Genomic DNA, 23,865 nt, shown 5'->3' with positions numbered 1-23,865 from the left:
GAACGTCTGAAAGGAATAGAAATGCAGTGGGCAAAACTGAAAGGAGTAATTGTAAGAGCGACAAGTCTTTTTGTGAGGCAAGTAAGTAAATTAAAAGGAAAAGAAGGCCACTTTGGTTCTCAAAAGTAGTAGCTGAGAAGATAAGGAAGAAGAGGTTACCTTTCATAAACTACAAAATATCATAGAAGAGGAAGACAGGCAAAAATATCTGGAAAAGTTAAGAGAGGCTGGTCATGTAGTCAGGAAAGCAAAGATGCAAATGGAAGAAAAAAATAGCTGATATGGTAAAATGGGGAGACAAGACTTTTTTTTTAGATATATTAGTGTTAGGAAGAAGTACAAAAGTAGCATTATGAGACTAAAAGGTGAAGTGGAGAACTATGTAGAAGTTGATAAAGAAAAGTCTAAATTGCTTAGAAATTGAGCAAATTGAGCAAATTTCTGTTCTGTGTTCATGGCTGAGGCGCCGGGAGCGGGACTGTAGAAGACAAATGTGAATAGGGATGGAGGAGTGGTAGACCCTGATCGATTTTCAGAGGGTTGTGTTCGTGAGGAGCTAGCTAAAATAAAAGTAGACAAAGCGATGAGGCCGGATGGTGTACATCCGAGGATGCTGAAGGAACTTAGTCAAGTTCTGGTGGTTCCACTGACTGACCATTTCAATGAATCTCTAGAGTCAGAAGTAGTACCATAGGACTGGAGAAGGGTGAATGTGGTCCCTCTCAACAAAAGTGGAAGTAAGGAAGAAGTAGGGAATTATAGGCTGATAAGTCTGACTTCTGTGGTAAGCAAATTAATGGAAATGATTTTAAAATGGAGAATGGTCAAGTTTCTGGAATCCTGTGGATTAAAGGGCTGGAGGCAACATGGATTCACTAAAGGTAGGTCTTGTTAGACAAATCTGATCAATTTATTTGACTGGGTGACCAGACAATTGCGTAGAGGGAGTATGCTAAATGTGGTGTATTTAGATTTTAGCAAAGTCTTTGACAGTGTTCCACACAGATGTCTAATAAATAAACTGAGTGCCCTCAGGATAAGGTCCCAAAGTGACAGGCTGGGTCAAGAACTGGTTGAGTGGAAGGCGACAGAGGATAGTGATCAATAGAGATAACTCTGAGGAAAGAGATGTTACCAGTAGTGTACCTCAAGGTTCTGTTTTTGGGCCTTTTCTTTTAACATTTTTATAAGTGATATTGCTGAAGTGCTGTTAGGTAAGATTTTCCTCTTTGCGGATGATAACAAAATCTGCAATAGAGTATTCACCCAGGATGGTGTGAATAACATGAAGAAAGACCTGGCGAAGCTTGAAGAATGGTCTGAAATTTGGCAGCTAAAATTTAATGCTAAGAAATACAAATTCATAAATTTGGGCTGCAAAAACCTGAGGGAATGGTACTGTTTAGGGAGTAAAGAACTTATGTGCACGACAGAAGAGTGGGACTTGGGTGTGAATGTTTGTGATGATCTTAAGATGGTCAAACAGGTTGAAAAGGTGATGGCAAAAACTAGAAGGATGCTAGGGTGATTATGGAGAGGTATGGCAAGTAGGAAAAAGGAAGTATTGATGGCTCTGTATAAGACTTTGGAGAGACCTCATTTAGAATATTGTGTACAATTCTGGAGACCACACTTTCAAAAAGATATAAAAAGGATGGAGTCAGTCCAGAGGAAGGCTACTAAAATGGTGCGTGGTCTTCGTCATAAGGCGTATGGGGATAGACTTAAAGATCTCAATCTCTATACTTAGGAGGAAAGGCAGGAGAGGGTAAATATGATAGAGACGTTCAAATACCTTTGTGGCGTAAATGCGCATGAGTCGAGTCTCTTTCATTTGAAAGGAAGCTCTGGAATGAGAGGGCATAGGATGAAGTTAAGAGGTGATAGGCTCCGGCATAATCTAAGGAAATACATTTTTACAAAAAGGGTGGTAGATAAGTGGAACAGTCTCCCAGAAGTGGTGGCGACAGAGACTGTGTCTGAATTCAAGAAAGCCTGGGATAGGCACATGAGATCTCAGAGAGAGGAAGAGATAATGGTTAGTGTGGATGGGCAGACAGGATGTGCCCTTTGGCCTTTATCTGCCATCATGTTTCTATGACATTAGTGTCAGCCTATCAGGGAGGTGGCCACAGAGGGTGACTCAGTCATGTTAAGCAATATGGCTAAAATTCTCTAAATTGCACACAATTTTAGGCCTGAGGATTTACACCAAGTATAACTGGTTACAAATTTTCTTGCCTAAATTATGTATGGATGTCCCTTATTCTGTAATGCTGCCTGTAAATTCAGGATGCTCCCAATCTACCCATGCCCCTCCCATGGCCGCACCCCCTTTATGAATCCATTTGTAAATTTTATGTGTGGATCCTGGCACTTAAAAATGTGCATATGCATTTTAAAGCAACGCCAATTAGCACATATTGATTATTAGCACCCAGTTATTGTCACTAATTGGCTTGCTATTCAATTAAATTGCACATGAAAATTGGGTGTGCACTCAAATTTCTGCATGCAGTTTTAGCATCATATATAGAATTAGGCAGAATATGTATATTGTGATCGTGAGGGGTCTCACACTACCCCACTTGGGTCTTCAACCTCTCTGGAGCACCATCTGCTGGTTGGATGAGGAAGAGACTCTTCAAATTTCTAAAACCACTAGCCCTGCCTCTAGCCTCTTGAGTAGCATGCAAAACACTGAGGCCAATGGTTTAGAAGGCTAAACAGTTTATTTAGTCAGCGGCATAGTAATGGGGGTGGGTGGTCCGCCCTGGGGCCGTCTTGGTAGGGGTGTGGCACCCATCCTCCTCTCCGCCCCCCAACCCCACCGCTGTGCGCACGTGCCACATCCTTTCCCCTGTACCTCTGTAATGCTCGTGGCGTGAACATCAACCCCCAACTTGCTGTTGCACCTGCGTCGGCTCTTCTTCTGATGTCACTTCTTGGACCCGCGTCTAGGAAGTGATGTCAGAGGGAGGGTCCACACAGGTGCGACAGCAGGTTGGGGGGTTGCTGCTCGTTCCACGAACATTATAGAGGTACAGGGAAGGGAAACAGCGCGCATGTGTGGCAATGGGAGCATGGAAGAACGCCACCACCCTGGGCGCCTCTCACCCTCGCTGTGACATTGTATTTACTGTCAGGTAAACATAAAGGAAAATATTCTATTCAATTTATACTAGACAGTGTTTTCCTGTATCTCTACCATGTCCCAAATGAGTACATGGTTAATCCCCAGGTTTATTTCCTCAATCCATACGGTCTTCACCTGTGTTTTTCCTTTTAGTGTGCCTTGTCAATATACCCTCCCTCGCTCTTTGATACTGGGTTTGCAGTCAGAGTTAGAAGGTGAATAACAAAAAGGAAAAACTTCAACAAACCTTTGAAGCCATGTCTCAGCAGTCCCAAAGCTTATCTTCCAACTCTTTATTGAACAATATACCTCATATAATTTCAGTTGCATGACAACTCCACCCAGGGAATTCTATGTCCCCTTTTCCCTTTGGGATATCACCCTTCCAAAATAGTAACCTTTTTAAAAAAATCTTTCCAGGTTTTTCTTCCCCTTGGGAACCTTTCTCCCAACCAGGCTTCTCTTATGGAAAACCCTTCCCACTTCCAGGTTTCTCTGTCTCTGGTGAACCTTTCCCCCTTCCAGGCTTTTCTAGCTTAAAATAGGGAGCACCTCTCTCTCTGCTAGTCTTCATAGAGCTCTCAAGTTTTCCTACCTTTCTCTCTGTCAGCGGGTCAATTATCTTTAACTGGGTTTTTTTTTTCTCTAGCAGCTTATACTGCTGCTAATCACTAGCAGCTGGGAGTACTGTTGACTATTCACCCCCTTCCAAAGCTGCCTCAGCAACTCTGCTCTCAGCTACAGGGCACAGTGCATTCTGGGACATGTGGTTCACCCAGAAGAAAATCTGTTACCTTTTTAAATGGCTAAGGGGCTCTTTTACTAAAGCTTAGTGCAAGATTAGCACATGCTAACAGACTTTAGCATGCACTGAGTGCTAAGAAGTCCATCACTCGTATATCTGTGGGTTTCTTAGAATTTAGCATGTGCTAAACTTTAGTAAAAGGGCTCCTAATTTAGATAAAAGCATCATCTGCTTGCCATTCTCTCTCTGCGATAAATTTCCAAAGCACAAATATTTTCTTGAACTTCTACAGCAGATACTTTTGTGTCCAGAAAATTTGTCAGCTGCTTAGGGTCATAGTAGACCCTATATCTCTCATTGGCATATTTGTTAAGATACTTGAAAGGAAATCAAAGGAAATATTCAGTTCCTAGAGATAAAAGGTCTGAATGATTTTGTAAAACCCCTTTTCCTTTTACTCTTTCGATTTAAGTAAAACAGGATAGATCCATACTCTTTGATCAAAAAATACTATAGCCAAAATCTAATTCCTGTCTACATGAAAAGTAAAGCAGAGCAGCTGACTGGAGCTATTTCTTTCCAGTATACATCTTTCCCCTTAAGAACATAAAACTTGCCATACTTGGACAGACTGGAGGTCCATCAAGCCCAATATTCTGTTTCCAACAGTGGCCAACCCACATCCCAAGTACCTAGCAAGATCCTAAGTAATAAAACAGATTTCATGCTGTTTATCCTAAGAATAAGCAGTGGATTTCCCCAAGCTATCTCAATAATTGGCTATGGATTTCTCATTTATGAAATTATCCTAATGTTTTTTAAATCCTGCTAAGCTAATGGATTTCACCACTTTCTCCTGCAATGAATTCCAGAGTGAAGAGGCAGCCCTATCAGTAGGAAGGAGTGAGCACCCCTCCTGCTGATGTTTCAACAAAAGGTACAGAGGGTGTGGAGATGGCAGAGGGGTGTTGGGGTGTGGGTGTATGGAGGTTTCTGGGGGTAAGTGGGCTGTGAGGAGGTGTGGTGCAATTGGTAGGGGATGTCAGAAGGGTGTCAGAAGAGGTGTGTGCGGATATCAGAGGAGTGTTGGGGTATATGTGGGATTCCAGGATGGGGTATGTGTGGATATCAGACAAGACTGAACTTTAAAAAATTTTGGTTAAATACAAAAGGACAATTTCTGTATAAAAACCTTTAAAGCAAAACATAACAGTTCCCTCAATAATGTTGTAACACTATCAAATTGTGTACAAAATGATTCCTATCACCATATTGCGCAACAATTGCAGGCAAGATAATGATTTAGAAATTCCAGAGTACAGAGAATTGTAGTTAATCTAACCATGAAAAATTGCGATATCAATTTATACATATATTTCTGAGAGGAAAAAAGAATGGACTTGATGTAAAAAACACATCTGTAGAAAAATAGAAGATACATTGGGGCTCATTTTCAAAAGAGAAAAATGTCCAAAAAATGGCATAAAGAAGCATTTGGTCATTTTTCTTGGCTCCACATCATTCTCTTCTTGGTTGGGCTGAGAACTTTTCAACAGCCCCTCATAGATCCTGACATTGATCTGTCATGACATAGGTAACCATTCCCTTTCTGAAATGGGGAATGTTCATTTATTAGACTCAGTCCATTCTTACCCATAACAAGTTTAAGTTTCAAGTTTATTTAAAAATTTGATTAATTGCCATGAATCAGGTTGGGCAGACTGGATGGACCATTCGGGTCTTTATCTGCCGTCATCTACTATGTTACTATTCAAAAGGGGGACTATCAATGTTACAGGCATGACTTACAAGACTGACCGAACCTCTAGGGAGGCAGGGATAGAAATACATTAATTGATAGTAAATAAGACAATAAAGGGAAGCAACACAAGGTGGGGTTTTGGAAAAATCCAAAATCTAAAATGGCTAAAAAGTTAGATAATTCTAGATCTAATAGATGCTGGCACTGTCACCTAGACATAGACATCATTTACTGTTTTATTGCCCTAAGATACTGATTTTTTGGAGATCAATTTGGGGACACATTAATAATATTTTAGAATCTGAAATTCCTTTAACTTATGAAGTAGTAATTTGTGGTACCATTTTGCATATCAAAGATTCCCTAGACAAATATAAAAGACGTCTCTTTTTAATTATGAAAAGTACAGCTATACAATTGATTTCATGTAACTGGAAAAATTGGGATCGTCTCAACTTTACATTCTGGTGGGTAAGTTTATGTCTAATCTATAAATATGAGAAAATGAACGCAGATTTGTTAGGGAATATTAAAAACTTTAAATTAATTTGGGGCCCATTGACGTCTTTTATAGAATTATTATAGTTATGATTTTTGTTATTAGATAAAATGCATATCCAGGGAGGGAGGTGGGTGGGAGGTTTTTAATTAATTATTTTTATGGATGGTATTAGGGGGGAAGGGTGGTATTTTTGAGGTTTGGATAAACAAGTCTGATTGATTATATATATGTAATTTATTTTTAAAATATGTATAATGTATGTCTGAAATTATGATAAAATTTTATAATTACTTTAATGATAAGGATCAGGTTGGGTAGGGGGAGGGTAATGATCTGTATGAATCTTGTAAAAATTTAAGTGATATCTAAAGTGTAAAATGTTTAATTTATTCTGTTTCCACTTATTGAAAGTGTTTTAAAATGAATAAAGATTATTAAAAACGGTTAGCGATCTTGACTAAGGGAACTAATAGTCAAAAGCATCATTAAAAAGAAGGCATTTTAACTTACCCTTGAATCTATATATATGTCTCTCTTCCCTTATATAAATAGGTAATGAATTCCACAATTGGGGAGCCGTAACTGAAAAAAATACTGTTTGCAAGTATTAATGGATTTTAGTGAAGGAACAATCAATAGCCCAGATAACATCCTCTTGCCCTTTGGACATTCCTCAGTTTTAGACACGTATATCCAGACCCCAAAGGTGTGTGCAGTGTGCCAATTCCATTATGGCATCTGGCCACCAAGAGCCATTATAGAAAGCTAGTGCACACCCACATTGGCATACCAAAATATAGGTATGGTCATTTATATCTGCTCAATGACAGGCATAAATGAGTGTGCAAGCGCAGCAAGGAGTGTAACTTATAGTATTGTATAAGTTATTTATCTAAGTGCCTATAGCCTGGTTGCCCTGGGTAGGCCCACTTTTGCTTTCAGAAGCTAAGCAGGGTCAGGCCTGGCTAGTACCTAGATGGGGGACTACTGGGTTACACCAGGTGCTGCAGACCACAGGACCATTGGACTGCAGCAACATAGTGGAACCATACAGTGCACAGGAGAAGGCAATGGTAAACCACTCCTGTACTCTGCCTTGAAAGGGATTCAGCTACGTCGCCCGCGGCTCCCCTTCCTGCTTTCCGCGTCTGCCAATGACGCAACTTCCTGTTTCCGCTCGGGTGGATTGCAGAGGCAGACACGGAAAGCAGGAAGGGGAGCCGCGGGTGACGTAGCTAAATCACTGCCGAGGCTGGCAGCTTTTTTAGCTTCACGGAAGGTAAAGGGAGAGAAGGCTAGGAACATGCTGGGCCACGGGGACTATCCAGAGCCTTGGCACCGGGCCGTGAGAAGGGAAGTTCCCGGACCATGACTCCTAGGCCAGGAACACCCCTTCATGGCTGGCCCCAGGAACATTACTAAAAATATTTTTTACATTGGGGGGGGGGGGTGTCAAAAATGATGGCAGGGGGTGTCAAAAAACAATGGGTCCCGGGTGTCACATACTCTAGGTACGCCTCTGCTGCCAGGACAGATAGGGAGAATACTTAAAAGTATCTGCTTATTCTTCAATGTATTGTAAATTGCTTTGGGCAAGTTTCTTCATGAAAAGGCAGTTAATAAATGTACAATGAAATGTGTATGCCTCCTTGCAGTTACAGTATATGCATGTGAGGCATGAGTATCTGCATGTGCTCAGTCATAGAACTGTCTTTTGTGTGCTGATTTATTCACATCTAAAATGTGAATGGCGCTTCTAAATAAGTGTCTTGGTGTTCTAATGTGGCTTGGAGTTCAGACATGAGACTATAACTAGGGATTATAGGGGGTTATAAAAGTCATCAGATTGCTATTGATCTGCATATATTTAGTTTATGCAGAGATGCAGACATAAGGTGAAGTGCATAAAGACAGAACTGTTTTATGTGGTACTATTATAGTGGTGTAGGAATCCAGACAGAGCAGAGAAGGCCAGATCGTCAATCGATGCTTTTAGTTCTAATGTTTCCTGTTGTCACAATCTTTTATTGTTATATTTTTGTAATTGTTATACAATGCTTATGTATTTTATTAATTTTTGTCACCTTTTTAAAATTGTTCCTCCAGTACAGTGGTCTCAAACTCAAACCCTTTGCAGGGCTACATTTTGGATTTGTAGGTACTTGGAGGGTCGCAGAAAAAAATAGTTAATGTCTTATTAAAGAAATGACAATTTTGCATGAGGTAAAACTATAGTTTATAAATCTTTCCTTTTGACTAAGTCTTAATAATAATATTGTAATTTATAGCTAAAGAGACATATGATCAAGAAACTGTTTTATTTTACTTTTGTGATTATGATAAACATACTGAGGGCCTCAAAATAGTACCTGGGCTGCGAGTTTGAGACCACTGCTCTAGTACATTTTTGTGTGTGACCTGTTGCTTCATTCATAAGGTATGGTTTTACCGTTTATCCATTTTTAAAAATACATTTTCTATGCAACTTTAATTTTTGCAATTTGTAATTTTGAACTGTGGTTATTTGCATATATTTGTATATTGTTTTATGTCATCTTTGTTATACATTTCAGGACACCTGTAGCTGAAACACGGCCCGTATCGAGTTGTATGAATGTTGTATATTTTTTATATATATATGGTTGCTATTAAAAAGAGTTTGGTTTGAAGATCTGACCTTCTTTGCTCTGTTTGGATTCCTTGGTATTGGTGCAGAGATTAATTGCTTCCACGAAGAATAAAAACAAAAAAAATGATGGTTACTTTATATGATTAAGCACTGAGTATTGACCCTTAACTGCATAAGTGCTGACTCTGCCCCTTGACCTCCCACAACATAGCTGGTTTCAGCTTAGACAGTAATCAGGCATATCTAGTTAAGTACTGCTGAATATGCCCAGTTAGCCCCAGCCAAATCAGTTAAACATCCAGGTGCCATTTCTTGCTGTTCAAATTTCTTTGCATTGACCTCAGTGTATTTGGCCTCGCTAGTGGTGATATCTTTCTGGTATGCAAACGGGCTTAAATACTTAATGCAATGCAGAAGTATTATTAGGGGTGCTTCAGTGTGTTGTAACTTCTAAGGTTGGGAATGTGTCTAGCCTTTGTAGCCATGAGAAGCTGATTTGGACAAAAACATGCATGACATATCATATAGGCCCAGTGAAACCAGGAGCCTGTGGAAGACACTGGAAAATATAGCTACAGAAGTTGAGTGGAGAAACCGTTACCACATGAAATAACTGATTCACTAAGCTTTAGAAGCAGCTTCATGCTTTTTCCTTTTGTGGCAAGATGAAATGGAGGTAAATGGGAGTAATTAAGGACCTGGACTGATGCTTTATCTTATGAATATTTGATATGTTTTTCTTGATGCTTTTATAAATATGTTAGATAAATACAGTTGTGGCTTTTAGTTCCAAAACAAAATTAAGGCTTAAAAGCATTTTTCAGAGTGATGACAAGAGTCAGAAAAACAGAAGGATGACAGTCAAGGTCTTATAAGCACAGGGGAAACTCTCAGCAGTCCTCTTTTTAAAAAAAATAAGAATAGCCTTACTGGGTCAGATCAATGGTCCATCAAGCCCAGTAGCCCGTTCTCACGTGGCCAATCCAGGTTCCTAGTACCTGGCCAAAACCCAAGGAGTAGCAACATTCCATGCTACCGATCCAGGGCAAGCAGTGGCTTCCCCCATGTCTTTCTCAATAACAGACTATGGACTGTTCCTCCAGGAAATTGTCCAAACCTATCTTAAAACCAGCTACACTATCTGCCCTTACCACAACCTCTGGCAATGCATTCCAAAGCTTAATTATTCTCTGAGTGAAAAAAATATTTCCTCCTATTGGTTTTAAAAGTATTTCCCTGTAACTTCATCAAGTGGCCCTTAGTTACCTCTCCTGATGACGCTTATAACGAAACTCAGGCTGGGTAGCGGGGTTTAAAGCAGCATATTCATCACTCAAGCAACACAGGGCGCTTCACACAGATTTGTCCACCTGCAGAGCCGCTGAAAACCCACAAAAGGTCTAAGAAATTTGGCTGGAACACTGTAGTGCCTGCAACTAAGCAGATAAGTTCATTGCCCTAGTCATATGTATTATTCACTGTCCATGTGAGGGTAAGGGGACATGATGTTATAACAAGTGTTATGATGGTCCCTAGTAACAACTAGCAGTGGCTCACATGCAGTTGGAATGGTACTGAACACTTCACATATTTAGCTGGCGTTAGTTCTAGCCGCATAGCGCGCGGGATAGCATGCGGTAATTTCCTGTGTGCGCTAAAAACACTAGCACACCTTAGTAAAAGGAGCCCTTAATTACAAATGGCAAAGTATTGAGTTTTTAAATGTAGTAGTAAAGAAATCTAGAGTGAAATTTGAGACTACTGTATATCGTAAACCAGTTGAACAAAATACCTTACTTCATTTCTCCAGCTTCCACCCTTACAAATTGAAATTTAACCTCCCAATTAGTCAATATTTGAGACTGAGGAGGATGTACTCTACAGATAAAGATTATAAATATCAAGCAAGTGTTTTAAAAATCGGTTTTTGGAATGAGGATAAAGCAATTGAGGGCTCATTTTGCTCAGAGACATCTATTAAAAGAAGAGACAGTTTATGTTTAGGGTACAAATATGAAAAGATGAATGCTGATAGGTTGGGGCATAGCAATTTTTAAAATTTGGTTTGGGGCCCGTTGACATCCTTTGTTACTTCAACATAGGGATCCTTTTACAAAGGTGTGTTAGAGTTTTTTACACATGCACCGGATTAGCGTGTGCTATAGCGTGCGCTAGCTGAAAATCTACCGCCTGCTCAAAAGGAGGCGGTAGCGCCTAGTGCACACGGCAATTTAGCACGCACTATTCCTCGCGTTAAGGCTCTAGCGCGGCTTTATAAAAGGACCCCATAGTTGACTTTTATTTTATTTTGTTTATTTCTATACAAATCCAGGACGGGGTGGGTGGGGGGGAGTTGGGGGGGGAAATATTTTTGGTTTATTCTTGATTAAATTGTTGGTTGGGAGGGGAGAGATATTTTTCTTCTGCATTGTTATTGATGGAATTTAAGTGTTTCCGTTGATTATTAATGTCTATATAATTCCTGGCACTTTGATTAGTTTTGAAAATTAATAAAGATTAAAAAAAAGAGACAAGAGTAAAATAAAGAAGAGAAGCTTTCATGTATATTGCCTTTTTCTAATTTCATATATGAATTTATTAACATCATGCGTGCGCATTGGCATGTAGTTCAGTTACATCAGTGTTTTTCAACCTTTTTTGGGCAAAGGCACACTTGTTTCATGAAAAAAATCACGAGGCACACCACCATTAGAAAATGTTAAAAAATTTAACTCTGTGCCTATATTGACTATATATAAAGTAATTCTCTTGAATAGGAATCAAATAAACACAAAGAAAGTATTTTATAATTACTTTATTATGAAATATTAAGTAAACATAATAGTGAAAAATTATAAAATACTTTATTCAGTGCGAAACCTGGGCCTGTTTGGCTGAACACAAAGCTGATATTCTGGCTGGAATCGAAGAAAGACACACACGTAGCTCTTCGTCAACAGCTCTCAGTCTCTCTCTGTATTTGGTTTTTATAGCATACAAAAATAGACAAATATACCCTCCATCCTTTTTATTAAACCACAATAGCAGTTTTTAGCACAGGGAGCTGCGCTGAATGCCCAGCGCTGCTCTTGACGCTCATAGGCTCCCTGCGCTAAAAACCACTATTGCGGTTTAGTAAAAGGTGACCATATTGTAAAATATAGACAGCAGATATAAATTCAGAACTGTGCATAGTAAGTGAAGGGAAGTTTTCATCTCTGGGAATTTACCCAGTTAATTATTAAGTTATTTGGGCAAATTCCTTTGAAAACTGTGGTAATACTGCCTCCACTTTGCTAAATTTAAAATAAAATCATTTTTCCTACCTTGTCTGGTGATTTCTGGTTGCACTTTCTTCTTCTAACTGTGCATCCAATCTTTCTTCCCTTCTATCAGCCTGTATGCTTTCTCTCCTCCACACCTCATTCCCTCCCCCAACTTTTTCTTCCTCTCTCCCTGACCTTTCTTTCTTTTTTTCTGTTTCTCTTCTTTCCTTCTGTTTCCCTGCCTGCCCCCTTTCTTTCTTTCTCCCTGCCGTTCCCCAAGCCACTGCCACTGCCGCTGCTATCGGGGAACAGGACCCACCAATGGATAACAGGCCCCAAAGCCGACGCCGACGCATGCTCTCCCTGACGTCAATTCTGCAATCGGAGAGGAAGTTCCGCCCAGCCAGGCAGCGATTGGCTGGCCCGAACTTCCTCTCCGACTGCAGAATTGACGTCGGGGAGAAGAAGACTTATCGGCTCGATAGATTAGTTCGCCAAGACAAAGTGAGTCCTGGGTGATCGACTCACTTTGCCTTGGCGAGCTACTGGCACCCCTGCCTCGGGCCCCCTGTCAGCTCCGGGCCCCTGAATGCAGGACTGGTAGTACTGCCCTGATGGCGGCCCTGCGGCACACCAGGCAACATCTCGCGGCACACTAGTGTGCCGCGGAACAGCGGTTGAAAAACACTGAGTTACATAACTGTTTTCTTTCTTTCCCAGTGATTGCAAATACTGGAGGATGGACACTTGGGGAGCAATTACAACATCAGAGATATGGTATTAGAAAACAGATGGATCAGAAAGGATTTCATAGTAAATGTGGTAGATGTCAGTGGTGTGAACAAACAATAGAGGGTGATGAATGGAGGAATTTGAAAACGGCGCAATTATTCCATATCTGATTTTTGGTGAATTATAATAGTATCAATGTGATATATTTTATAATGTGCCCATGTAATATAATATACGTAGGGAGACCAGGCCGCCCAATAAAAGTTCGTTTGCACGAACATAAATCGAGAATCACTACACAAAATTTACAGGCACCCCTAGTTGAGCATTGGGTAGAGAATGGTCATACAGTTAAAGACATAAAATGGGGAATTATAGATCAAGTGCAAGTAGGGAGAGTATGTGTCAATTTAGAGAAACAATTAAATTTTAAAGAACAACTGGATTCATTTGTTAAAAACAGTGGCATCTAGTGGGCAAAATGGTGGAAAAAATAATAAAAAATAAAATTGTGGAACACATAGACAAACATGATTTAATGAGTCAGCATGGTTTCAGCCAAGGGAGATTTTACCTCATCAATTTGCATGACTTCTTTGAAGGTATGAATAAACATGTGGATAAAGATTGATGTAGTGTATCTAGATTTTCAGAAAGCTTTTGTTAAAGTTCCTCATGAGAGGCTCCTGAGAAAATAGAGTCATGGGATAGGTGGCAAAGTTCATTTGTGGATTAGGAATTGGTTATCAGATAGAAAACAGAAGGTAGGGTTAAATGGTCATTTTTCTCAATGGAGGAGAGTAAACAGTGGAGTGCCGCAGGGACCTGTACTGGGACCGGTGCTATTTAACTTATTTATAAATGATCTGGAAATTGGAAAAATGAGTGAGGTGATTAAATTTTCAGATGACACTAAACTGTTCAGAGTTGTTAAAACGCATGCGGATTGTGAAAAATTGCAAACAGACATTTGGAAATTGGAAGACTGGGCATCCAAGTGGCAGATGAAATTTAAGGTGGACAAATGCAAAGTGATGCACATTGGGAAGAATAACCCAAATTATAGTTACTGGATGCTAGGGTCCACCTTGGGGGTTAGCGCCCAAAAAAGGATCTGGGTGTCATCGTAGACAATACAATGAAACCTTCCACTCAATGTGTGGCAGCGGCCAAAAAAGCAAACAGGATGCTAGGAATTATTAATAAAGGGATGGTTAACAAGACTAAGAATGTTATAATGCCCCTGTTTCACTCCATAGTGCGACCTTATCTGGGGTATTGTGTTCAATTCTGGTCTCCTCATCTCAAGAAAGATATAGCAGCACTAGAAAAGGTTCAAAGAAGAGCAACCAAGATGATAAAGGGGATGAAACTCATCTTGTTTGAGGAAAAACTCTTCAGCATGGAAAAGAGACGGCTGAGGGGGAGATATGATTGAAGTCTCCAAAATCCTGAGTGGGGTAGAACGGGTACAAGTGAATTGATTTTTCACTCCGTCAAAAATTACAAGGACTAGGGGACACGTGATGAAGTTACAGGGAAATACTTTTAAAACCAATAGGAGGAAATCTTTTTTCACTCAAAGAATAATTAAGCTCTGGAATGCATTGCCAGAGGTTGTGGTAAGGATGGATAGCGTAGTTGGTTTTAAGAAGTGTTTGGAGAATTTCCTGGAGGAAAAGTCCATAGTCTATAATTGACAAACACATAGGAGAAGCCACTGCTTGCCCTGGATTGGTAGCATGGAATGTTGATACTCCTTAGGTTTTGGCTAGGTATTAGGGACCTGGATTGGCCACTGTGAAAACGGGCTACTGGGCTTGATGGACCATTGGCCTGACCCATTTTAAGTTAATGTTGGATTTGAAGATTTTCTGCTGATAGTGGGAGGATTTAATATTAAACCACACTATGTGGTAATCACTGCATGCCAGATGATCACTCACTAATGTATAACATTAGAAACACTTTCCCTATTTGCAAGCAGTTAGTTCAGCTTGACCGCATCGTGTGTGGCTTCCATTGCCAACTACTGGAACAGTTCTCCCTGAAGAGAATAAAGGATCTCCCTACTCCTAGGAGCCCTACAATAAGGATATCCCAATCAACATCTGGAATGAGAGGTCCTAGGACGAAGTTAAGAGGTGATGGGCTCAGGAGTAGGGAAAAAAGAGCATCCTACTCTTCTCAATGTATATTGAAGCATGTTTTTACAGAAAGGGTGGTAGATGCGTGGAACAGTCTCCCGGAAGAGGTGATGGAGATGGAGACTGTATCTGAATTCAAGAATGCATTGGATAGGCACGTGGGATCTCTTAGAGAGAGGAAGATATAATGGTTACTGTGGATGGGCCATTTGGCCTGCCATCATGTTTCTATGTTAAAATCACTTACGGCCTCTTTTACAAAGCCGCACTAGTGGCTGCTGCGCGGCAACAGCCCCGAAGCCCTTTAAATCTCTATGGGCTTCGGGTCCATTAGTGCAGCACAGCCGCTAGCGCGGCTTTGTATAAGAGGCCGTTAGTAGTGCTTCCCCTTTTACAACTATATTTTGAATGTCTTCTATTAAATCGCTGTCCTCTTCTATCTGTGAAGGAGGCCTCTTTATTACATCAATGTAAATGCAGTTTCTATTATGCTAACTTTCTAAATAACAGGGGCACTCTTGTAATTTCAGTACAGATATACTGTATCATATAACCTCTTCTTTCAGGTCCCCCATTTTATTAAATGACTTCTCACAACTGCTTTCAGGGTGACCCAAAAAAAGCTATCAATGACTGATCCAATATCATTTTCTTGCAGATAGCACTGAATGACTTCCTGAAAGTCTTCACAAACATGCCTGTCCTCTAATACGTTTTTATTATGTCTCCAAAATCCCTGCTCTCACTCCCCATACCAAGGGCCCACCTCTAACCAGATGAGAGCACGGCCATTTTTATTTCTGCCATCCACTGCCGCATATCAGCAGACGAGTAACATTTCTTCAGCTGTGCTATCCTGCATGGAACTTCTTTCATTACCAGACTCCTGCGCTTCTTGCAGTGCATCCTGTGGTGCCATCTTAGTTGTCTCCCAGTCAGAATGGTCAGCTGTTACCATCACACAGGTTCTGATGTCCACAGCTTTCTTTTTATAGCCAATTATGTAACCAACAATTCTAGCAAACGATTCTCTATACTCTGGTATTAAATCGATGAGGGAAGTTGCTATAAAAGAACCATGGGAGTTCTGATGAGCGGGAGCCCCACAATTAGGCAGCTATCTGCTGAGAAGACATCACTTCTTCCCAGCTCCACTTTTTGAGTGCAATAACCTAATCACGTCCAATTAAATTTTATAAGCATGGAATTCCAAATTACCTTTGAAAATTAAAGAATGGTAAAAAACTATCACTTTCCAAGCTGCCAAACTCCCACAGTCCTTTTTCCTGGCACCTTACCCAGTTAATAGCTGTCTTGTTAATTTTAAACTGAGGATTTGGGGATTGAGAAATTCAATGACACTTTATTAATATTTTTTATATCTTCTAGTATCTCATGAGTGGATGTTAGGGTTAAAAAAAAAAAGCCAAGGCAACCCAATGTCTTGATTATAGAAATAAGATGAAGAGGTGCATGAGAGGCTGTCTTCTGAATAAGCTACCAACTGGAATATGGACTTAATTCATCCTTACTAATTATGCTCAAGGCTTCAAACTTGACTGAACTTACTATAGGCTCTTATGATGTTTTCTTCTTTTCTTCTTACTTAAATAATCTACTGTTTAGAGAGCTACCTCATTCATTATAAAGATCCTGGTCTTGAAGCGTCACCTTCTTTCAAATACTGTGTAAAGTTCATTGGTGTGGGCACAACTGTTTTGATTTTTCAATTTTGCTTTAGCCTTCTTTGCATCTGGGTGTTTGAAATCATGCATCAAAGAAAGAACATAAGGTTAACAAAGCTTAAAGTACAAAAGTACTTTTAGAAAATCAAGTCAAGGAAAACTGAAGCAGTGACGAGGTTACATCTATTTATGCAGTCAAGAATGCTTAACAAACCATGCTGCTGTTTCTGAATATTAAACTATTCTGTCTGAAATGAAACAGATAAGTATGCTAGTATTTGGGTTAGAAAATAAATAATTTGAATTTCTATTTGGTGTTACACGGCTTGCTGTGTTTCATTATTCCACTTAATATTTCTCTTTCCTGTACTTTGGTACCAATGTCTGGAACATTTTGTATGATACAAATGTGATGTACTTCCCTATATCTCATTCAAATGCAAATCTTCAGTTGTTCTTTTTCCCTTTAATTGGGGAAGCTGGCAAGAAATTTAGCCTGGTCACAGTGTGACACCTGGCTAGCTTCCACCAAAGGACTGAATCAAGAGATGAATGGACAATATTTAAAAAGAGACCATTTTCTCTCTTTGCTAGCATCAGCCCTTGAGATTTCTCAGCTGTAACAACTCTTGTTTATGTATAACAGTTCCTGTTTTTCCATCAGTCTCGGGATGGAAAAGCAGTGATGCACATAATACATAGCATTAAGAAGTAAGTATTCAATGAGCTGGTGAAAACCCCTATTTTGCACAGGATGCTGAGGAGGAATTGAAGAAATCCAGGCAACGAAATGCTTAATACCCCTGAAATTTTAGAAAAGACTTTGCTGAACCCAGATTATGCAAGAGTATTTGCTGGCATGGCTATAGAAAACAATGATTTCTGAAAGCTGAATGTAAGGAAAAAAGAGCATCCTACTCTTAAGAACATAACATAAGAACATAAGAATTGCCACTGCTGAGTCAGACAAATGGTCCATCATGCCCAGCAGTCTGCTCACGCGGCGGCCCTCTGGTCTAAGACCAGCACCCTAACTGAGACTAGCCCTACCAGTGCACGTTCTTGTTCAACAAAAACTTGTCTAACTTTGTCTTGAATCCTTGGAGGGTGTTTTCCCCTATAACAGCCTCTGGAAGGGCGTTCCAGCTTTTTACCACTCTCTGGGTGAAGAAGAACTTCCTTACGTTTGTACGGAATCTATCCCCTTTCAACTTTAGAGAGTGCCCTCTTGTTCTCCCTACCTTGGAGAGGGTGAACAACCTGTCCTTATCTACTAAGTCTATCCCCTTCAGTACCTTGAATGTTTCGATCATGTCCCCTCTCAATCTCCTCTGTTCGAGAGAGAAGAGGCCCAGTTTCTCTAATCTTTCACTGTACGGCAGCTCCTCCAGCCCCTTAACCATCTTAGTCGCTCTTCTCTGGACCCTTTCGAGTAGTACCGTGTCCTTCTTCAGGTACGGCGACCAGTACTGGACGCAGTACTTCAGGTGAGGGCGTACCATGGCCCGGTACAGCGGCATTATAACCTTCTCTGATCTGTTCATGATCCCCTTCTTTATCATTCCTAGCATTCTGTTTGCCCTTTTTGCTTCCGCCACACATTGTGTGGACGGCTTCATCGACTTGTCGATCAGAACTCCCAAGTCCCTTTCCTGGGAGGTCTCTCCAAGTACCGCCCCGGACATCCTGTATTAGTGCATATTGGAGCATCTTTTTTAAAATTGCAGCTACCAACCCAAAGAACTCACTGACCCCCCCTCCCTCCCCGATAACTTAGTATACCCTAAGGGGCTCATAATAAAAAATTTAAAAAAGTTCAAAAAGTGGACTAAATCATACTTGGATGATCACAAAGACAGATCTAAAACCAGCTTAGGCCTTTACCCTGCCTCTAAACGCCTAGAGCGAAAATAGGCATTTTTAGAGGAGGGGAAAGGGTGGAAGATGGGACGACCTAGACTTAGTCGTACAGCAAATATAACCAAAAGTTTAACAAGGTTGCCCAGTTGGAACTTATACGTTTTGACTTAGACCAAGTCAAAACAGATATAAGTTCCAAATAGGGGCTGCTGAGCTGATCGCGGCTGCCATGATCAGCTCACCAGCCCCGGTAACCTGCCTACCCCCCACCACAATGATTGCAGCAGGAAAGATGCATAATCTCCCCTGCCACAATTGTGATCCCCGCCGAACTGCCGCGAACCGCGGCAGGAGAGATGCCCAATCTCTCCTGCCGTGATCGTGATCACACCCCCGAACCCCGACAATACCAGCAGGAAGGAGCCTATGCTTTCCTGCTGAGGCACAAGCCCACAAACCCCCCCTGACAATAGCGGCAGGAGGGAGCCCAACCCCTCCTGCTGAGGCGCAAGCCCCTGATCCCCATCCCCTGACAATACCAGCAGGAGGTAGCCCAACCCCTTCTGCTGAGGTGCAAGTCCCCGAACCCAACCTGATAATACCGGCAGGAGGGAACCCAACCCCTCCTGCTGAGGTGCAAGTCCCCAATCCCCCCCCGACAATACCAGCAGGAGGGAGCCCAACCCCTCCTGCCAGAAGGTGACCCCCCCCCTCAAATATGGGCAGGAGGGATCTCAGGCCCTCCTGCCCATGGCGCACTGCCTGTGACCCTTCCTGAACCCCTGATTGCCCCCCTGAACCCCCAAATGGCCGCCTATACCCAACACCCCCCCATCACCCCCCCAATCCATGACACCCCTCAACTTACTTTAAGTTGGCCTGTCAGCTGGGTTGTAAGCCCTGCCGGCTGGCAGGCCTGCCATCCTCTGAATGGTGGGCCTAGGGCCTGATTGGGCCAGGTGCCTAAGGACCTGTCCATAGGAGGGGCCTTAGGTGCCTAGGCCAACTGGAATTGGCCCAGTTGTCATAGGCCCCTCCAGTGGATGGTGGATGCCTTAGGCCACTCCAGTGGATGATGAATGCCATTCTTTCTGGTTGGGAGATGCATTGTTTGAGTCAGTCAGCACAAGGCCAGTGGTTGCCAGAGGAGACCCTGATAATTCAGCTGGCATTAGTAGCCTTTCTTGATTGGCTATGTGGCAGAGTGATTTGAGTTCTCTCAGAGAATCCAATGACAGTGGCATATGTAAATCATCAGGGATGCACCAAGAGATGTCTTTTGGCTCAGAAGGCAGTGTTACTGCTAGATTTGGAGGAAATTCATCTCAATCTCTCTACAACTCATGTAGCAGGCATGGAAAACATTCAGGTATGTGTTGGATCCTGGGAAAAGGTGCTTAGGAGACAATACCTTCAGTCTAGTGCTCTGAACATAAGGGGTTCTAGTCATGGACCTGATGGTCACTGTGAACAATGCTAAAGTGCCACGGTTCTTCATTTATTGAAGGGACTTCCAGGCAGAAGGCCTAGATGTTCTAGCTCTTTCCTCTGTGGCTATTGATAGGCAGGGTTCTTCTCTGGATCAGCTGCCATGGGGGTCAAGTGGCTCTTATTGTTCTGGATTGGCCTACAGTGGTTCAATCCAGAAGGATTCAGGCAGTGTTTCCTCCCTTCCAGAATCTGGTTTGCTTCTGTTAGGCTTCCTGTCTTTGCGGATCTGCTGTCTTAGGGTCCAGTTTGGATGTTCGGTTGTCTTACAACCTGGTTCTTGGCCAAGTGATTTGGACCTTTGTGAGGTCTAGAAAGCAATCTACTTTCATGGCATATGTGCAAGTCTAGCATATTTTTGAGGACTGGTGTAACTTTTGTCTAATTGTTTCTCTTTGGGTGTCCTTGTTGCAAACTTTGGAATTTTTGCAGGATGGCCTGGAGAAAGGTTTGGCCTTATTTTACTTACAAGGCTATATTTTTCTTTTGAGGCATAGCTCAAGGCAAGTATTTGTCTTCTCACCTGGATATCTCTCATTTCCTGTGTGAGTGAGTTTATCTCCATTATCTACCAGTCTGTTCTTTGTCCCCTCTTGGGATCTCAACCTGATATTTTGATTCGGTGTCTTTACCTTTTGAACCTTTGGAGCACTATACTCTAAAGCAGTGATTCCCAACCCTGTCCTAGAGGACCACCAGGCCAGTCGGGTTTTCAGGCTAACCCTAATGAATATTCATGAGAGAGATCTGCATATAATGGAGGTGCCAGGCATGCAAATTCATTAGGACTATCCTGAAAACCCGACTGGTCTGGTGGTCCTCCAGGATAGGGTTAGGAACCACTGCTCTAAAGGACCTTACTTTAAAGACAGTCTTTCTGGTGGCTTTGACTTCTGCTTGGTATGTTTCAGAGTTGCAGGCACTTTTGTGTCACATGCCTTTTCTGATGCTTTCTAAAAAGTGAGTGGTTTTGATACCAGTTCCACCTTTTCATGTCAATCAGTCCATGTCACTGCCAGTGCTGGGCAAGCACAATGGTCCTGTAGAGGAACAGCATCTGTACAAGTTGGATGTTGTAGCGTGGCTGGCTCTTGGGCCTAGCAGAGACCGGCACATGCTTACAATTTCACCCTGGCGTGCTTCCCCAAGAGGGAGGAAGACCTGTTGGTAGTATCTCACTCTGTGTATCAGAAAATCAGAATGGCACAGTTCACCTCAGTATCAAAAAGAAAGGAATCACATTTATTGAAAAGCCAAATAGGACAAAACAAAAATCCAAAAATAACTATAATGTGCCCAAGGTAATATCACTCTTACCAGCCTGTCTGGTTCCTGCTTCAGTGTTTTACTAATGTCCCAGGTAAGTTCTACTGACAAGTAGTGAGAACAGCCCAAAGTATCAATGAGTCTCTGGCAGCCTTTAGCTCCCAAACATACACTCTGAGCTGTATAATGTAGCAAGGCTTCTCCCATCCCTTCAAGCATTAAGGAGCGGGAGGTTATAAGCTTTATCAGTTCAACTTCTTGGCAAAGCAAAGTCCAAACATATAGATATAACCCCAAACACACTATCCTGGATGTCAGACAAACCAACACCCAAACTTCAGAGTTTTCACAGCCTTCCAAACAATGCCTTTGTCCATGTGGCTTAATTATCTCCCAACAAAGTTCTCACAGCAAGCCAACCAGCCCATCAAAAAGTCCATAACAAAAAACAGCTCTGAAAGGCAAACACCCAGCCAGGTCAGCTTACTTCCATGGCTTCTGAACACGCAAGCTCTGGAAGAGAACTACAATCCATGTCCTCCAGTACCTGGATCTCCTGTGTTTGCTGGTCTGCCTCTGGGTCAAACATTTCCACATCCATGGATTCTTGGACTGGTGGAGGTTCCTTCCACCTGGGAACTTCCCTGGCTTCCCCCTTTCTCCTGGACAGCCAGCTCTCCAAATGTTCCAACGCTGCTGTGCCCCGCCCAGTCTTACTCAGGGGCCAGGCTTCCTTCAGCTGAGGCTGCCTTCTGCCCTGTTTAGCCAGCCTTTTACAAAATGGAGGATTTAAAGGGGCCCTGCCTGCTTTCACCAGGTTATGGTCTAAGTCCTGATCAAACACAGCCTGAACTTCCTGCTCCAATTCCTGACTTGATTAGCCCTGACTAGCTTCACAGGGTGCCTTTTCAGGTTCATCACTGGCTCAAGGCTGATGCTGGGCTCGGACTTGTGACAATGTTCAGCGGGTGTTACATATTTACGTGAATAGGACTCAGAAATTCCATCATTTGGATCATGTTTTTGTCTTGCTGGGAGGCCAATGTAAAGGACAAGTGATGTCCAAAGTTACCCTTGCTCACTGGAATAAAGAATATGTTGAAAAAGAAATCAGTGCCTGTTTTTCTATAGGTGCATTTTGCAATGGGACAGGTAAGAACTAATTTCTCCTTAGTATGCCTGGAAAAAAAAAGAAAATATTTGCCCTTTGCACATCCTTAGTGGGGCCATTTCTTTTTTTTATTATTTATAAATTTATTAATTTGTTATAACATATAACAAGTTCAGGTAATACAAACAAATATAGAGGAAATAAATCAAACTGAAAAATTCTAATGTTATCAAGTCCACATTATGGAGAGCTGGGTATATCTGCTGTAGTCTCTAACATAATACAGGAAATAAAAACAAAACTATACTAGTACACTCTAGAGTCAGGCAATTAAATTATCCATATTCATTCCATCTCAACCTCTGCAATAGTTACAGGTAATATATCCAATTTAGGTTTATTTTGAAGAAAATTTTCTAAATGAGCTGGATCAAGAAAAATATAAAAGATAAAACAGTATATGTCTGTATCTCGTTGGCCACGAATTTGGACTTTGGAGATTGAAATGTACAGCGTCAGCATCTATGAGACAAACATGGTTATTTTTGTTACATAGGATTTTCTGGACCCCAGTTTGATTAAATAAAATAGATAGTTCTAAGTCTAATAGATGCTGGCATTGTCATATTGATATAGGGACTTTGGATCATCTGTTGTATTTTTGTCCATTTATATTAATATATTGGAAGTCAATTTGGGGACAAATAAATTTAGTACTAGATTCAAATGTTCCAATGTCATATGAGGCTATAATTTGTGGAACTATTTTACATGTGAAACCCACTCTAGATATATATAAGAGTCATGTATTTATGATCCTAACAGGTATAGCCATTCAATTGATTACAAGTAATTGGAAAAACCATGATAGAATTAATTATACATTTTGGTGGGTGAATGTGTGTATTACATACAGATACAAACGAATTAACGCAGAATGTAGGGGTTTTAGTGAGGTATTTAATAAAATTTGGAGCCTATTGACTAAATTTGTAAAAACATAATAATGTATTTTCATCATATCTCTTCTTTTCTTTGGTTTATTTATCTTTACACATCCAGGGGAGTGGGGGGTTGGAGGGAGGGGAATAAATATTGATAGTGATATTTGGGTAACTTTATTATTTATTTGTATTGTATATTAGGATATATTATGATATTATTATATGCAGGAAAATGAAATTATTGAATGATATTTATGTTACCTGTATAGATAATAGTGGAATATCTTTTGTTCTTTCATTTGTATGACACTGTTTTTGATTAAAAACCAATAAAGAATTAAAAAAAAAAGAAAAATATATCTAGTATTCTGATATGTTACCAACACTTACATGGGAATTTAAGAAAAAATGAAGCCCCCACACACAAGACTCTAGCCTTGAGTTATAGGAATTGCTTCCCCCTGTGTTTAAGAATATCTTGATTTTCCTATTTAGTCATAAAAGTAACCAATAATGTTGCTCTCTTGGCTATAAAATCTTTCGATGACTCTAGAAATTGAGAGATATTTAAACTATTAAGAGACACTAATTG

The 23,865-nt window shown here is 41.0% G+C and overlaps 1 protein-coding gene across 1 annotated transcript in view; it reads right to left on the bottom strand.

Annotated features, from left to right (window-relative positions):
- The window catches only part of AQP4 (aquaporin 4), an 83,310-nt gene extending 61,374 nt beyond the window's left edge, over nt 1-21,936 (bottom strand). Inside the window, exon 1 of the mRNA XM_033929717.1 lies at nt 21,766-21,936. Coding sequence (XP_033785608.1) covers nt 21,766-21,815 — 50 coding nt within the window. The 5' untranslated portion in view covers nt 21,816-21,936. The remainder of the gene's footprint in view (nt 1-21,765) is intronic.
- Between the last annotated feature and the right edge of the window lie 1,929 nt (nt 21,937-23,865).

The sequence above is a fragment of the Geotrypetes seraphini genome, chromosome 2 (genome assembly GCF_902459505.1).
Source record: "Geotrypetes seraphini chromosome 2, aGeoSer1.1, whole genome shotgun sequence".
NCBI lineage: Eukaryota > Metazoa > Chordata > Amphibia > Gymnophiona > Dermophiidae > Geotrypetes > Geotrypetes seraphini.
The sequence above is the reverse complement of the archived record's forward strand: the minus strand, read 5'-3'. Positions and strand labels throughout refer to the sequence as shown.